General features: G+C 38.6%; 1 protein-coding gene and 1 pseudogene across 1 annotated transcript in view; one reads left to right on the forward strand and one right to left on the reverse strand.

Annotated features, from left to right (window-relative positions):
• ADAM17 (ADAM metallopeptidase domain 17) overlaps positions 1-14,030 on the reverse strand; it is a 137,841-nt gene extending 123,811 nt beyond the window's left edge. Inside the window, exon 1 of the mRNA XM_077153137.1 lies at positions 13,714-14,030. Within this exon, the coding sequence (XP_077009252.1) occupies positions 13,714-13,810 (97 nt within the window). The 5' untranslated portion in view covers positions 13,811-14,030. The remainder of the gene's footprint in view (positions 1-13,713) is intronic.
• Positions 6,287-7,290, forward strand: LOC143676725 (ubiquitin-associated domain-containing protein 2 pseudogene; annotated as a pseudogene).
• Positions 14,031-18,009: the final 3,979 nt, after the last annotated feature.

Consider the following 18,009-nt stretch of genomic DNA (forward strand, 5'->3'; position numbering starts at 1 on the left):
AACTTATGGGAGTGAAGGACAAAGAAGAAAAAATGGAAAAAAACAACAGATACCTACAATGGTAGATCTAAAGAGACAGAAGCTACAATTAGTGAACTGGAGGATGGAACATCTGAATTCCAAAAAGAAACAGAAACTATAGGGAAAAGAATGGAAAAACTTGAGCAGGGGATCAGGGAACTGAATGACAATATGAAGCGCACAAATATACGTGTTGTGGGTGTCCCAGAAGGAGAAGAGAAGGGAAAAGGAGGAGAAAAACTAATGGAAGAAATTATCACTGAAAATTTCCCAACTCTTATGAAAGACCTAAATTTACAGATCCAAGAAGTGCAGCGCACCCCAAAGAGAATAGACCCAAATAGGCATTCTCCAAGACATTTACTAGTTAGAATGTCAGAGGTCAAAGAGAAAGAGAGGATCTTGAAAGCAGCAAGAGAAAAACAATCTGTCACATACAAGGGAAACCCAATAAGACTATGTGTAGATTTCTCAGCAGAAACCATGGAAGCTAGAAGACAGTGGGATGATATATTTAAATTACTAAAAGAGAAGAACTGCCAACCAAGACTTCTATATCCAGCAAAATTGTCCTTCAAAAATGAAGGAGAAATTAAAACATTTATAGACAAAAAGTCACTGAGAGAATTTGTGACCAAGAGACCAGCTCTGCAAGAAATACTAAAGGGAGCACTAGAGTCAGATACGAAAAGACAGAAGAGAGAGGTATGGAGTAAAGTGTAGAAAGAAGGAAAATCAGATATGATATATATAATACAAAAGCCAAAATGGTAGAGGAAAATATTATCCAAACAGTAATAACACTAAAAGTTAATGGACTGAATTTCACAATCAAAAGACATAGAATGGCAGAATGGATTACGACCCAGCAATACCACTGCTGGGTATCTACTCAAAGGACTTAAGGGCAAAGACACGGATGGACATTTGCACACCAGTGTTTATAGCAGCATTATCTACAATTGCAAAGAGATGGAAACAGCCAAAATGTCCATCGGCAGACGGGTGGCTAAACAAACTGTGGCGTATGCCTACGATGGAATATTATGCAGCTTTAAGACGGACTAAGCTTGTGAAGCATGTAATAACATGGATGGACCTAGAGAACATTATGCTGAGTGAGTCTAGCCCAAAACTAAAGGACAAATACTGTATGGTCCCACTGATGTGAACCGACATTCGAGAATCAGCTTGGAATATATCATTGGTAACGGAGACCAGCAGAAGTCAGAAACGGGGTAAGATAGTGGGTAATTGGAGCTGAAGGGATACAGACTGTACAACAGGACTAGATACAAAAACTCAAGAATGGACAGCACAATAATACCTAAGTGTAATGTAACTAGGTTGGAACACTGAATGAAGCTGCACCTGAAATATGGTTTTTTGTTTGTTTGTTTGTGTGTTTGTATCTTTTGTTTTTGTTTTTTTTCTTTTTCCTTTTTATATATATATATTTTTATTAGTATTATTATTTTAATTCTCTTCTCTATATTAACATTCTATATCTTTTTCTGCTGTTTTGCTAGTTCTTTTCCTAAATCAATGCAAATGTACTAAGAAATGATGATCATACATCTATGTGATGATACTAAGAATTACTGAGTGCATGTGTAGAATGGAATGATTTCTAAATGTTGTGTTAATTTCTTTTCTTTTTTTTGATTAATAAAAAAAAAATTTTTAAAAAAAATGTGCTTTCAGACTCCAGTAATAGTATTAAGAACCATCCTAATCAAGGTGGGTCACACCTTAACTCAATTAGCCTCATCAAAAGGTCCTACTTCATCAGCTAGTTCCATCTCCCTACCCCATATTATTGACACCCCCTTCCAATATGAAGTTAGAATGGCTATAGCCCAAATACCCCTAAAGAGTGGGATAGAAAGATCAAAGGTGATGGTGGAGTTAAACAGAGAAGGTAGGGTTTGACAAACAAATATGACTGCAAAATCATTAAATTGATTTTTTTTTGTCTCCAGTATTTTAGAGAAGCTAGAAGTAAAAAACCTAAAATTGTGGAATCGTAACCAAACTCTGAAATCTGTTTTCTAACTAATTATTGTGCTGAGCTTTGAAATTTATTGCTTTTTTGCATAAGTTATTTTTCACAAAAAAGAAAAAAAATGGTCGATTGCGATGACAAAAAATTTTTTATTCATTTGACTCCTGGAGCCTCCCCATGCAATTAAATAAATAAATAAATAACGAAACAAACCAAAAATGTGCTTTCATCAGTTGTAACAAATATACCACACTAATGCAAGGTGTTTGGTGTATGGGAATCTTGTATTTTATGAATGAGTGTTCTGTAAACCTACAACTTCCTTAATAAAAAAGAAAATTTTTTTAAGAAAATAAAAAAATAATACGCCTAGAATTTAACAAATGAGTATAACTGCTGAGTCATCATATTGATACTTCTTTTTAGCCTCCAGTGTCTTGGAGCAGCTAGAAGGAAAAACCTGAAATTTTAGAACTGTAACCCATACCAAACTCTGAAATCTGTTCTATAACTACTTATTATAATGTACTTTAAAATTTATTGTTTTGTGTATATACACATATATATATCTCACATTTAAAAAATGCTTAAAAATAGGCTTAGAAAAAAAGAGCAAGATAGTAGCATTATCAACTGTTATCTTTGGGTGTATTTTCTATAATAAGCACCTTTGAAACTGTAGCTTGCAATGCACTTTAAAATACTTACTAATATGTGTCAATTGTAATTTATCCTTTTTTAATAAGGAGATACCTCAAACTGGACATCCTGGGGCTGTTACAAACAATATGGTAAAAACAGTTCTTCCTTTATCTAACAAATTGGAGATACTTTTCTTGCTATTTTCTTTTCACCAGCAATTACTTCAGATACTCAATATTTTATTGCACTTCATATCCAAAATCCTACCGTTAGTAATCCCAATTTTTCTATAGCTTTTACAACAGAATTTATATTTCCCCCTCTTCTCAAGTCTATCTATCCCTTACACACATCCAAATTTCTCAATAAACTTAAGTATAGTCCACCTGACTTCTTACAGTTCATTATAGTTCATAGAAGACAATGCTATAAAAACTATCTTTTTTACTTTCATATATTGTCATATTCTCTTTCTTAAAAGCTACACAATGGATGCCCCTCCCTCTGTAGAATGAGAACACCTTTACCTTCCTTATCTTCTACAAATTGTTCCAGCAATTACTCCAAACAACTGTTTTTTTCTCATTTCAGCCAGCTCCAAACATAAATTAGAAAGCAATTGGTAGACTTAATTCAAAAGTTCACACCAGAGTACTATATTATACAGAGTACAGAATAGTATTATTTGTTTTCAGCCTATCCTGCTCTTCTCTATTATGTACTACATTTTCGCCCTTGGCCTCCAGTCTGGTCTCTTAGTAATCCTAACCCTCTTTACTGCTCTTGAGTCTTCCATTACCCACCCCCCCAGCCCTCCTCTTACACACATATTCATTCTTATTTTTTCCCTTATTCATTTAATCAACAAATATTTACTGAAAAGTTCTGCCTTCTAGGCACTTGTTCTCTGCACAGCACAGAGAAAGAGAAACACATTTCTAGTTCTTTGACATTAAAGGAAAGACCATTAAACAAAAAATTATCTAAAGTGTGTCAAGTTCCAAGACATAGGGATTTGCAAGTGTTAGAGAAGGACATAGCAGGGCACTGATTCTTGCTTGGCAAGCTACAGATGCTTTCACAGGGAAGCAATATTGGAAGTACTGAAAACCAAAAGGATGAAAATAAAATCAAGAGAAGGAGAAAGAAAAAAAATAAAATAAAAAAATAAAAAAGAGAAGGAGAAAGAAGGAGACGGTTTTAGGTAGAGGGTACAACATATGCTGAGGACCAGAAAATCTAGAAAATAAAAGCAATTCAGTGAGGGTGGAGTGTAGAATGACAAAGAAAATACGATGAAGTATAAGGCTAGAGAGACAGGCAGAGGTCAGGTCAAAAAGGTCTGTGGAACCAAATTAAGGATTTGGGGCTTTAGATGAGGACCAAAGCTATAATTTCGAGAAACTTCATCATGACTGCAGTGTGGAGAATGGGCTAGAGGGGAATAAGCTCGAGTCCAGGAAATCAGCTAGTAAAACTGTTGGGCAATCCAGGTGGAGATCATTAGAAGACTCCTGTGTAAATAATAATACCATTCACTAAGATAAAAACCTTAAGTAGGAGCAGGTATCAGGGTCTAAGGGGACAACTGGCTGCTGAAAGATTCTAGAGTTCCTTACTATATGCTGTTCTTTATATAAAGTTTGTAATTACTTTGCTCATTCACATAGGACTGCTTTTGCATTAAGTCATCATTTGTAGTTACTGACATATGATATAGTGATTTTAGACGGGATGAGAGCAAACCTGTTATTATTATGTGATTCTCAACAATGACATGAGTTGTAAAAAGCAGCTGATACTTTGTTCCTTCTGTACATTTTCAAAGAATAAAGAAACCTGGAGCTTCAGGCCTGCAACAAATGGCCTTCTCTAGATGTGGAGTGGTCTACAGGAGGATTTGATAAATATTCTACTCCTCTTATATCTGAATTGTTTCATCTCTGGGATAAGCTTTTATGGCAACTGACTTTGGTACAGTGGCCTCAAGTATACCTATATTTCTTTTATCAAATCTGGAGTAAATTTTTTCAGGCTAAAACTGGTTTTCAAACTTTTTAAACATATGTACATAATGCATTTTAAATGGTATTTAATGTATTTGAAGACACTGTAAATGTGTTATATGAACTATATATGAAGAGGGTCTGGGAATATTTATGGACTTTTTACATTAATTTTTCTCAAGGTTTTTTTTTTTTTTTTGCAATAAATTGCATTTTCCTACACTATAACTTGCAAGTATAATGCAGAACCCCTGTAGCACGCTCACTCTCCCCTGCTCTGTAGCATGCAGTACAGAGTTCACACACACACAAAAATGACATCAGTGTCCTGGTCCTACCTCTAAAGTCAGAAGAGGAAAATATAAAGCCAGGACTACTGTATAGGAGTGGAAAAGATGCATGAGGCCTGACTCCGCTCTTCAGCATTCCCCAAGACACAGAAGACAGAGAAGCAGCCTAGCCAGGCAACTGTGAGATAGAGCCCTTGACATGGATGCATCTTTCCCTTGGGACTAAGGGATTAGAAAAGATCAGTTCTCTTTTTTAAGCCAGTGTACCCCCGAGCCTAGGAACTAAAAACTTAATTTTATGGGTTTATAACAAAGGATGGAATATAAGAACTCCCTCAACTAATTTCTGACCAAGAACTCCTCACCACAGCTAGAATTTAATCTGAGCCAAGACTCTTTAGCCAGACCAGTAACATGCAAACTCTGAGCCCAAATGAAAGTCAAGGAAGCCCAAAATAACTTCAGGTCTCTGAAGAGATGATTAGTCAAAAACGCTCTATGGCTGAAATTGATTCAAATTCAGATAAGGTAAGGAGACTACTTCCACAATTTCCAGCACCCCTGCCTATTTCTAGACTACACTTTCTCTCCTATGCTCTATCTTTCTTCTAGTCAAAAGACAGATAAATAATTTGGGACACGTTACATTTAAAGTGCCTATGAGGTGAAAACATCAAGTGGGCAGTTAGATATGAGTCTGAAGCTTGAGAGAACAAAACTAGTCCAGATACAGATATTTAGTAATTACCAAAATACAGTCAAATGGTAAGTGAAACCAGGGCAGTGGATGAGAATTGTCAGAGTCTACAACTCATGCTTTAAAAAGGGGGAAGGGAAGTGGGACAAGGGGAAAACCCATCTCCTTGGTTGATTTTAGGACTAAATTAAGGGATATATGCACAGGTACTTAATTTCACTTCCCTACCTCAATGAAGGCTATTCCTGACCCTCCTTCCCTACCAATTTTCATACTTTTTTCAAATTATATTTCTAGCTACATAAAACTTAGCATTTCTCACAAATAGAAAACGGCAAAGGATCCAAAATTCAAGCACACCTGATTCTGGAGGAACCTACACTTAATATTCTAAAAAAAATCCTGTAATGGTCTCAAAGGATTTCTCTAGTTGCCCCATCATGGCTGGAGTCCCTCTTCACATACCTAAACTTTAAATCTAAACTGAACTCGTCTCTTCATTATATTTTAGAAATACAGTTTGTCTCTCCAAATAAACAGTACAAAGCAGAGTTGTATTAAATCTCCCTTGGAGCCCCTCCCGCTTCTCTTCTGTCCCCCATAAGGGCTCTGGGCCAGCAGGACCATGTTCACCAGCACTAGCTGGAGTAGGCTTTACAATGCACCTCTGTTCAAGAGTCTTTTACTTGTCCCCAGTGCCCTGTCCCTTTTACTGACCCTCCTTCCTGCCATATTGTGAAAAGTTCTTTGACTATGACCTCCAAGCAGTCAAGAATGACTTCCAGATTTGGAAGCTGATATGTGGAAGAATAATTTGCAAGATACTTTCTACAGTAGTCTGCTTATTTATAATTTTAGGATATTTGAAAGTAGATATGGTAACAAAAAGAGTTGCATTGTTTTTGCTGGGTTCCTGGATTTTGTTAGTCTTGTTTAACTTTATCCTCAGTGAAGCTATGCAGTATTCATTGGGTATCACTGCTGCCAGTATTTTGCCTTCTGGATTCCCGGCACTTGCTCTTTTTGTACCATTTTACTGCTCCATTCCAAGTGGCACAAATTCTGGGCCGGTTTTCCATCACAAACAAGATACTGATTTGTACATTGGAACCACAGCTTTTCACCTTGATTACTACATCTGGATTGCAGCCATAAGAGGACTTACTTCAATAGCAAGGTGTTAAAAGTTCACCAGGTACTCTGCATCCCCTGCTGGATGGCAATGTTATTTTTGTGGACACTCGAACCCATATTTTCATCTTTAGAACCCAGCATGAAGCCAGAATAGAGACAGGAGCAACAGAAGACATCCAGAGAAAAGAAAGAATGGAGTTGTTTGATCATCAGCTAATATTCTCTCAGTTTGCCCAAGTGAGGCAACAAAGACAGCAGCAGGGAGGAATGATCAACTGGAATCGTCTTTTCCTTCCTTTATGTCCAAGACAAAATATAAACTATCAGGACGGTCAGCAGTCTGAACAACAAGTATCTCCTCCTCTAGAGGTTTCTGAAGAATAGGTCACTTGTCTCATGGAGATGCGATTTTCCAAAGGTGATGCTTTGGAAGCCCTGAGAGCTCATGACCTTAATGTGCCTACCAACTTCTTGCAGCAGCACTTACTGGCCTGAGGCTCCAATGATGGTGGATGCAGTCCACACTTCCAAATCAGCCCCTGAGGATCAGGCACGCTAGATAGCTATGATGTTTTCGTGATACAGGGAGGTCCCTATTGCTTTCCTGTCCAATACTCCAAGATTATTATAGTAACAGCATCAAAAATAAGTTTGCTGTTAAATTAGCATATATGTTCTAACCTCATTTTTTACTGGATAGTTTCCTTAATTTTGAGAATTATCACTTATTCCTCACATGTTTAAAATGCATTAAAATCACAGATTTCTGCAAATAGTGAAAACAGCAATCCAGATGGTAAACTTCTGCCGTTGTAATATTCTTTTTACTATAATGCACTATCCTACATAATATTTGATCATCACAATCTTAAGGGGGGAAAGGGCAATGTCATTTTTGAAAGGGTATGTTAAATTATTTGCTATGGACTTTTTAATTACTATTTTTTCCTCAAATTTGTTATTAAGCCCTAGTGGCTATCCACATACAGACTTCCTAGGAGGTGAACAATACCTATCTGCTGCACACAGGACTAGCCAGGCCTGAGGGAGAAACAGGAAACTCAGTTCTGCTCCACTTCCTTCCAGAGAGTTTTCCCCAGCTCCTTCTCCCTACTTTTGTTAGAGTTAATAATAATAAAATACCAGTTCAAGGCTTTAGAACCCTCCATGAAACTTAACTGGAATTAATTTGGCTCAGAATATCCAAAGTTAGCCACTCAAGTTAGAGGATGAAAACAGGACAAAGAAGAAACAGAGAAGAGTATGCTTTCTGGAATAATATGAGAGCCCCACTGCAATGTCCAACGGCTGGGCCCAGATGTGCTGACCCAGGGAAGAGAAGAGAAAATATGTGAACCCACGGTTTTGCCTGACTTTTGCCCAATTGCAGAGCTAAACTGCCTGGCCCCCACTGCTGGCAGCCAGCTCCTCTGGAAACAGGTTCTCCCTGGTACCTGGCTCTGATGGGAATCAAAGGGTAAGGTAGAGTGAATCACAGAGTATGCTAGTCAGGGTAAGGAATGTAAGATGTGGGCTGAAATGAGCAGTAAAAGAACTAAAGCAAGTTTATTAAGATTTAACGAAATTGTGCAACTATTACGTTCTGCAAAATGAGCAGAAATGTATCAGACTGAAGTAAATTTAGACATGTGATACTTACAATAAAGTTTTTAATGTGTTTTTTAAAAAATCTCCCTTGGAGCAGTAAGGGCAGTTGTCTCAATTTCAAAGGAAAGCAGCCTGTAACCAAATTAACATTAAAAGAGGAAGTCAGGTGTCAAAATATTGAGCAAAATGGTACTGTCAAAAATGCGAAATGAAGACCGTAATATGGAGAATCCCCCAGTCAATAACCTCAAGGTAAACGTCAAAATATATGTTTCAGATACAAACTTTCATACCTCTTCTGTAATCTATATATTTTTTCTCTCCACCCACTACATCCTCTTTTATTAAAAGTAACACAAAAGGAAAAAATTTTGAAATCAGAGTGAGACTTACACACCCCAGCTGTTAGTTCAACGAGATATCATTATTACTAAGTTCATGTGACTCATAACTTTCCTAAATTGTGCAATTCATAACAGTTCAACTGAAATCATTTCAGATGACCTATGTAGTACGCCAAAAGCCATGGTTCTATCCTATATATTTTGCCTTCCAGAAAAGTAGTGTTAAATGCCTAATTAAGATTTAATACTGTAGTTATGCTAATACTTATAGGACAAGTAGGCTAATAAACAGTAAACCCTGCTTTTTAACTATGAAACTACTCAATGGTCTTGACTAACTCAATCTAAATAACAGTAGGTTTACATTAAACATCAAATTATTCCTGAGATGTCAAACACAAAAAAAGTCCTTCAAAAGAAAAAAATAGCCACAAGGAATAGTGTGAATCTAACAACTAACTTCAGCTTTGAGATCCGTGTGTCCTCCCTGCTTATTAAAAAACTAGACATGATTTCTAAAGTTTACTTAAACTCTTAACAGTTTCTAAGTCCCTCCATCAGAATTTCTTATTTCTCCTCTTCAGGAAGCCTTCCTAATCTTCCCGGCCTAGTTTCAGTGACCGTTAATAGGCTCTCCATTACTCTCATCCATGTTGTTTTAGAATTGTGTTTAGCACTCTGTATGTCTCTATTCTACTACACCATAAGCTTTTTTTCCCTTTTTGCTTTCAGCCATCTTTTATTTAGTTTATGTTCAATGCAAATCAGTTTCATAACATGAGACATTACTATGAATCAAGGCATAAATACACAAACAATGCACAGTCTAAAACAGTTGTATAGCATTCAGATATGAAGCAAAAGGTAGTGTTCATTCACATATACAGTAGCTTGAGATCTGTTAGGTCTGTTTGTTACCCTGTAGGTTTCTAAAGATGGAAAAAAAAATGACTAGCTTTCAAGCCTACTGGAACCATATAAGATACTGGAACATCTAAGCAGTAGTGTGTGATCATAAGAACAAAAAACTTCTTGGGGTGTCTATTTTTAAAAAGGTTTGTGTGCACTGAGGCAGAATCGAGCTGTCTTTAGGCTTAGGACCAAGTTCTAACCATCTAGAAATATTAACTGATAGAGAAAGTGTTCCAAATGTGGCTATTCTGACTCAGAAAGTTAAAACAAATATTTATAGAAAGAGTATAAGTTTTTGCACATTTATGGCATGACAGGTTCCAGTCTTCACTTCCCAAATACTGGATTTATATTATTTTTGGCTCCTTTACCTTTTAAATTTCAAGACCTGTCACTTTTCCTTTCAAAACAGATCACTTACTAAATTGTAAAAGTATTCAATATATGCAGAGACAAAAAAGAGCATTTTGAACTTGGTTGAGGTCAATGCACTTCTACTTTTTGGAATCACTTTAGCTAAATGAATCTGGTGCTGTTGATGGATGGCGATATAATGGGAAATACCTACTACTTGATTTTATAAGTGTATAAGCAAGATTTATTCATTATGCTTGTATTGGGGGACAGATTCCAATACATAATTGCACTGGCACATGTCAATTACTACATTAAAAAGTCAAATCCAAAGCCTCAGAAATAAGAATTCAGTTCCCAAGAGAACACTGATAGTTCAACAATGTAAAACTTTTGTCTAGAGTTTATCAGCATTAAATGCGTATTGGTGAAACAATACAGGGAGAATTTATAGTAATACCTGGAAGTTCCTTCTAATGTTCATATAAATAGAATCATGGAAGCATTTATATTACCTAATCATATCATGGCCCTATATATTTCATATACCAAATGAAAAGTGAATCTCCATTCTACATCCTATTGTTTCTCTCTTTATAAAATCACTTTGTTTTACAAGGGAGAGTTTTAAGTGTCCATATTTAAGTTACATTTAATAAAATCATCTCTTCATTGTGGATGTTCCATCTTGTGGTGGTTTGACGCTATTATGTAACCCCAGAAAAGGCCATGTTCTTTTAATCCATTCCTATGGGTGCAGAGTTATATAGGTGGGACCTTTTGATTAGGCTATTTCAATTAAGATGTGACCCACCTCATTCAAGGTGGGACTTAAACCCCTTACTGGAGACATCTACACGGATAAGGTAACACAGAAAAAGCCAAGGGAACTCAGAGAAGCTAAGAGACAAGGACACACCCTCAAAAACCGAGAGAGGAAGCCACTGAAGCCAGAACCTGAAAGCAACGAAATCCAGGAGAAAAGGACCAGCAGATGCCAGCCACGTGCCTTTCATTGTGACAGAGGTGTCCCAGATGCCAGCAGCTTTTCTTCAAAGATATCATCCTGTTGATGCCTTCATTTAGACATTTTCATGGCCTTAGAATTGTAAATTTGTAAGCTAATAAATTCCCATTGTAAAAGCCAGTCCATTTCTGATATACTGCATTCCAAAAGCTTTAGCTAACCGACACATCTCTCTTTATCCCTTACATGCAGCATAAGAGGCCTGGGGCTCTTAACAGTAGAAATGTAAAGAGAGAGAGAGACCATGAGGAGGCTAGCTGCAGACTGCAGGGCACTGCCACCTCCTGGGATAGTGGCATTAGCTGGACTTGGGGCAAGAACAGCACCAGAAGCAGCAGCCCCAGTCCGTGCCTGACCACCATCACCGTCCGTGCCCACTCCATTGGCACGCAGCGCTTCTCGCTGGATGCAGGGTGAGTAGAGAACCACTGGCTAGGGTTGGGAATAGGCAAGTTGGGAAATGGGGTGGCCAGCAGGAACTTACAAATAAGCCCCTGCCTATCTCCTCCTCCTATAAGCTTTTTGAAGGCTGATACTGTCTTATCTTTATATCTTTAATGTCATGATACTTGGCCTATAGTAGTATTCTTCATATAATTAGTAAATAAATACATCAGTAAGTCTACGCATTTTTCTGATACAGATGGTCTGCACTATGCACATAGTACATAATCAAAAAAGAAACCTCATGATATGTAAATGTTGGTGAGAACAGACCTAAAAAAGTAATGCTTTCTCTATACTATATATTTCCCTAGGATTCATACCAGTCTTATTCTTCCACAAATAAACAACATAATAAAAGTGACACAGCTGTGATACCGTGACAAAAATAGAATCTAGTATCTCAAAACACATGTTTATTATTTTCATTAAAATTTATCCTTAATCTGTCTTAAAGCTGCATAATATTCCATCGTATGTATATACCACAGTTTGTTTAGCCACTTGTCTGATTCGAGAATAAACTTGGAATATGTCATTGGTAACAGACACCAGCAGGAATTAGAAACAGGGTAAGATAATGGGTAATTGGAGCTGAAGGGATACAGACTGTGCAACAGGACTAGATACAAAAACTCAAAAATGGACAGCACAATAATACCTAATTGTAAAGTAATCATGTTAAAACACTGAATGAAGCTGCATCTGAGCTATAGGTTTTTTTTTTGTCTGTTTGTTTGTTTGTCTTTTTTTTTACTATTATTATTATTTTTATTTTTTCTCTATATTAACATTCTATATCTTTTTCTGTTGTTTTGCTAGTTCTTTTCCTAAATCGATGCAAATGTACTAAGAAATGATGATCATGCATCTATGTGATGATGTTAAGAATTACTGATTGCATATGTAGAATGGAATGATTTCTAAATGTTGTGTTAATTTCTTTTTTCTTTAATTAATAAAAAAAAAATTTATCCTTAAAAATGAAACAGGCCACTAAGTTCTCTCACCATCTGCTCACCTCTACTTCAAAATTCTCCTTTGTATTGATTTATTATCGCATCTCAGCACTTCCTAGTAGGCTCCCTTACCTTTCATTAAACTAGTCAATTATAATGTAAACGCGATGTGAGACAACCACAACCACAGTTGTCCTTAATACCCATATCAGTTAATTACAACTTTTGTCCATAATATAAGAAAGAAATTGCCAGGTAACAAACTAAAGCAAAAAATTTAATTAGCCATAAAGAAAACCCACATGGTGTCTCAATCTGCATAACACTATTCACGGAATTATGGTGGAATTTGGGGAAAGACAGAACCATGAAAAATCATGATGCTACAACTTCACACACTAAGAAAATATACTACGCTTCAGACTTTATTACTAATTAATCAAATTGTCTTACATGTCAACTTGTGAAAGGCAAAGGACCCTAAAAGACACTCTAAGTTTAAACAATCTTCCACCAAACTCACATGCCTTAATGCAACTACATCTCTAAAATCCAATCCCTCTAAAAAAAATCTAAATCTTTCACAAATAAAACCCTGAACTTTCTATGCTAGAACTGATCATCCTTGATAGATTCTTTGTTTAAAACTGCAAGGCAGCATCGCGAGTTGGCCTGGCAGGTTTCAGCCCACCCCACCCCATGACCTCCAATTCAATTCAAATAACTAAGAATAGCAAACGCAGCTCAAAACAAGTTCTCTAGTGGCCGCCCTCCAACCAGATTACCGCACTAAGTACCTCTTACAGTAGAAACTCTAGCTCGGTCGTAGAGGGCCAGGAAGAAATCTGGAACTTTGGGCCTTATGTCCTCCCCAAATCCTGCCTTTAGCAGGAACACCCAACATAGTAAATTTATTCTAAGCTACTACAGTAGGGCAGGGACCTTGAAAGAATCTCCCCCTTCAAACACTGGCCAGCCCCCGTCCCCTTTACTGCTTTCCCAAACACACTCCCAAGCCCTGGCAGCAGAACCCCCAGTCACTACGTGAGCTCCCTCTAGCACCCCTTTCCCATTCAGAGAGCCCCTCCTTTATTCTCTCGCTAAACCCAGAGCCACACCCCCCTTCCTAAACTGAAAGCTTACAAACTTGCCACCATGGTCCAATACCCCGCCCCCAAACACCTGATAGCTCCTGCTCCCCGTTCTTCCCTTAAAGCAGCGCGAACCAGGCGCCAGGAGCCGGCTTAAGCGAACTCCTTCGGGTCTTTACCAAGTCGCTGGTGGGAGCCGAAGCCCGGGTCGTCAGGAGGGCGCGGCGCCAGCACGAAAGATACCAAACTGGTCAGGAAGAGGAGACAGTGCCTCATGTTCCAAGTCCGGCCACCGGAGCCACCTCTCAGGGCCGCCTTCGCCTAATGAGGGCTCGAAGGATCGGGACACTTGCTCACATTGGGAAGAGGAGGGAATCCGTCCCGCCCGGCGCCTCAAACCTCTTTCTCCTCCTGCGCCGCCTACCGGGAAGACTCTAGAGCCAAGCTCGAGGCCCCCGGAAGTGCAGGCAGCCACCGGAGAGAACGACCCAGCCCGCTTCCTCCCGCCTCCGACCCCCGCACCGCCCACAGCCGGAAGCTGGGCCGCGCAGACTGTCGGGAGTCTCCAGACGCGCTCCCGCTCGCGCCGCGCCCCCGCCGCCATCTTGCCGCACCCTCTCGTCCCGCTGGGACTTGGCCGGCGCCAGTCTGGGCTGAGCCCGCGACGTCCTGACCCGACTTGGCTCGGCCTCGCCTTCTGTCCCCAAGTGACCGCGAAGAAGGAAGGAGAGCTTACGTTCAGGCCCTCAGAGGTGCGTCCTGCAGCTCTCATCGTGTCGGTACCTACAGCTAGTTAGGATTCCTGTTATTCCAGTAAAATACCGCCCTCGGGCCCAGGATACACTGAGCAAGCGAGGAAGGGCGCCAGAAGTCGCAAACTCTCTCGGCCTGGTATATTCTGAGAGAAAGAGTGTGTGTGTGTGTGTGTGTGTGTGTGTGTGTATTAGAGAAAGAATGTGTGTGTATGTGTGTGTGTGTAAGGAACACAATAAACTGCCAGGGACGAAGGGTGGGTTCGAGTGAGGAGAACACGGGCGCTGCACTCTCCCGAGCCGTCCCCTCGCCACCCTGGGCTAGAAAAGTTTTCACAGACGCAAATGAATTAGTTAATAGCTCTTTCTACCGTTCAGCATTTAACTTCCACGCCCGTTTTAGGCCTCAGTCTCGGGATTGCAGGAGCCCACCATGTGTCCGTTTTAATGAAGAAGGCTGTGTGGAGGAAAAATAAGTACAGGCGTCCTTAACGGACATTTACTTGGCCCTGCTGGAGGTAATGGGTGTGCAAAAGCATTGCAAAAAAAAAAAAAAAGCGAGAATCCTAGATCTCCCTTATCTGAGTTGAGCTGGAAGCTTTCCGCTAACTTCTTACCATTCAGTCTTGTTTGGTACATTGAGCTTAGACTGGAAATTTCCAAAGGTAATTTGTGTTTTGCTATCTTTTGCACAATTTTAGCTGTGTGTAGTATAGTGTTATGATGCTGCATAAAACATTGTATAACAGTAACGTTGAACATCTGTTTTTTAGTTAAACTAATTTTCATACAATTAGGATATAACACGTTTCCCTCTTAAATTAAGAGTTACCGGGACAGCCATTTCTCCATCATAAAATGGTAAATTGTTAAAGGTAAGAACAAAATATCCTAGTCAGGGGCGGTGCGACAGTGGCTCAGTGGCAGAATTTTCACCTGCTATGCCAGAGACCAGGGTTAGATTCGCGGTGCCTGTCCATGTGGAAAAAAAAAAGTTACCGTAGTCAGGATTCAGGGCTAGTTCTTAATAAAATACTCAAACTGTTTTAAATTTCTGTTCACATGGTATGGCTCAGTAAATCCTAGGAATCTTTTCTATTAGTTTTTATCCTTAATGCACTGGCTTTGTGCATTTTTGGCTTCAAGTATAAATTAAATATAAAATGCCTTCGTTAAGCTTATACAATGATGGCATACTAATTATAAAGTAAACAATTTCACCTTTGCAAATTGTATACCATCCAGGCACCATACTTGATAAAGTTAATAATGTTAGTAAATTGTAGATTATATATTTTTGGTTTCCCCCACATCTCTTGTACAGTACCTTATGACACTTAACAGGTATCTGTTTATGAATCCCATTAAAATAGAGTGAAAACTCAAAATCATGTCCTTATTATTATCCGGAAACCCTAGATTTTCATGAATACTCCAGATTTGAAATAATTTTTACCATTCATAAATCAGGACCCAAATTATTCCAGTTTGAAATTCAACCTCTTTCATTTATCAGTAGTGCATACCTTTAAGATAAAAAAAAAAGAAAGAAAGACACCACGGGAGGGAGATAAAGAGCCATAGGGACACACATATAGGAGACATTGGTCTTCAAATTTTTTATTCCCTTACCCCCATAAGGGCTTTTAAAAGTTATGTACCCCTTCACACATTTAAAATTTTTTATCATAAACGTGAGTTCTTGCAAACATTTTTTTTGGCAAGAAAATAAAAGAGATAAAATTAATGTCATCTCTTAAATTTACCCAGTAGAATATAAATACCACAGATTTGATAGCCACTGTGGTAACCAACCACTAGAGTGTCCCCCAGTGATCCCTGCTCCCTGATACTCACACCCTTGTACTGTCATTTCCCTTCCACCAAGTTCATCTGGAAGAAGTCTGCTTTCATGTCATGAGAACACTCAGCCTATGGAGAGGCCCATAGGGAAATTCAAATCAGACAACAAGGAACAGAGACCTGCTAAAGACCATACAAGTGAGCTTAGAAGCAGTCTTTCCAGCCCTCGTTGGACTTTGAAATTAATATACCCTCAGGAGAGATTCAGAGCCAGACCCACCCAGCTAAGCAATTCCCAGATTCCTGACCCTCAGAAACTGGGAGTGTAACAATTGTACATTTTAGATCTTTCTTCTTGACTTCTTATTTCCATTCTAATTCTCACATAATTTTATCCTAATGTATGTTTCTATACATATTGTAAGGCCTTTTTAAAATGCAGTTTCATTGAGATTATATTCACATATATAATCCAAATTGTACAGTGATTCACAGTATTATCAAATAGCGGTACATTCATCAAGATTTATTTTTGAACACTTTCATTACTCTAAAAAAATAAAGATAGGAATGAAAGTGAAAAAGAACACTTAAAACATCCCATACCCTCCTCCTCCCTGTTTATTTCTTGTCTTCTTTTTTTCTTACTCATCTGCCCATATACTGAATATAGGGAGTGTCAGTCACAAGGTTTTCACAACTACACAGTCACACTGTAAGAGGTCTATAGTTCTATCCACTCATCTTCAAGAATCAAGGCTACTGGATTACAGTTAATCAGTTTCAAGTATTTCCCTCCAGCTTCTCCAATACACCAAAAACTGAAAGGGGATATCTATATACTGCATAGGAATAACCTCCAGGTTGACATCTCAGCTCTATTTGAAGTTTCTCAGCCCCTGAAACTTATTTTTTCATTTCTCTTCCTCCATTTGGTCAAGAAGACTTTCTCACTCTGATACCAGGGCCAGAGTCATGTCCCACATTTCCAGGGAGGTTCACACCCCTGGGAGTCATGTCCCACGTGGTGGAGGTAAGGACAATGAGCTCACTTGCAGAGTTGGCTTAGAGAGAAAGGCCACATCTGAGCAACAAAAGATGTTCTCTGGAAGTGATTCTTAGGCATAATCTTAAGTAGGTTTGATTATAAGAAGCTTCTCTGCAGAAGTAAGTTTCATAAGGGCAAGTCCCAAGATCAAGGGCCTGGCCTATCAAATTGTCAGTCCCCAGTGAATGCAAGAATATTAGATCTTCCCTAGGTGAGGAAGTTTAATATTTCCTTACTTCTTCAGGTCCTCAAGAGGGCTTTGCAAATACTTTTAATCTTCTGCTCAGATTACTATGAAATGTTTCAGGGCATCCCACCAACTTTTACCAACAAAATCTCATGCCTTATTCCAAGATCCATGTAATTATGGTATTCAAATAACCTGACCATACAGGTTAGATTAGATAGTGTACTACTGAAAATAAAAATTTTGTACCAAATAAACATCGCTTCTTTTGGTCTCATACAGAGGTTGAAGTTTTAAAATACAGTCAGTACTCTTCCATTCCCGTGGTTGCCCAGCCAGTCTCTCCTGAGAGTTCACTGGGGAACTTCTTCAGAGTTACTAACTTGTGGCCTGCCCTAAAGACCTTGGACCCTTAGATTCCCGTGATTGCCCAGCCAGCTTCTCCTGAGAGTTTGTTGAGGAACTTCATTAGAGTCACCAGCTTGTAGCCTGTCCTACAGACCTTGTACTCTACATTGCCATGGTTACATGAGATCCTTTTACACATTTTATATCTACCAATAAAAAAAAAATACAGTCAATATCCTCTTTCACGCTTTAGTCTGCTTTACCTTAGTCCTACCTGGATCAGCTTCATTCATATCTCTAATTGAGGTCTGATCACAGTTTTTTTTTTTACATGGGC

Source organism: Tamandua tetradactyla, chromosome 3 (assembly GCF_023851605.1).
Source record: "Tamandua tetradactyla isolate mTamTet1 chromosome 3, mTamTet1.pri, whole genome shotgun sequence".
NCBI lineage: Eukaryota > Metazoa > Chordata > Mammalia > Pilosa > Myrmecophagidae > Tamandua > Tamandua tetradactyla.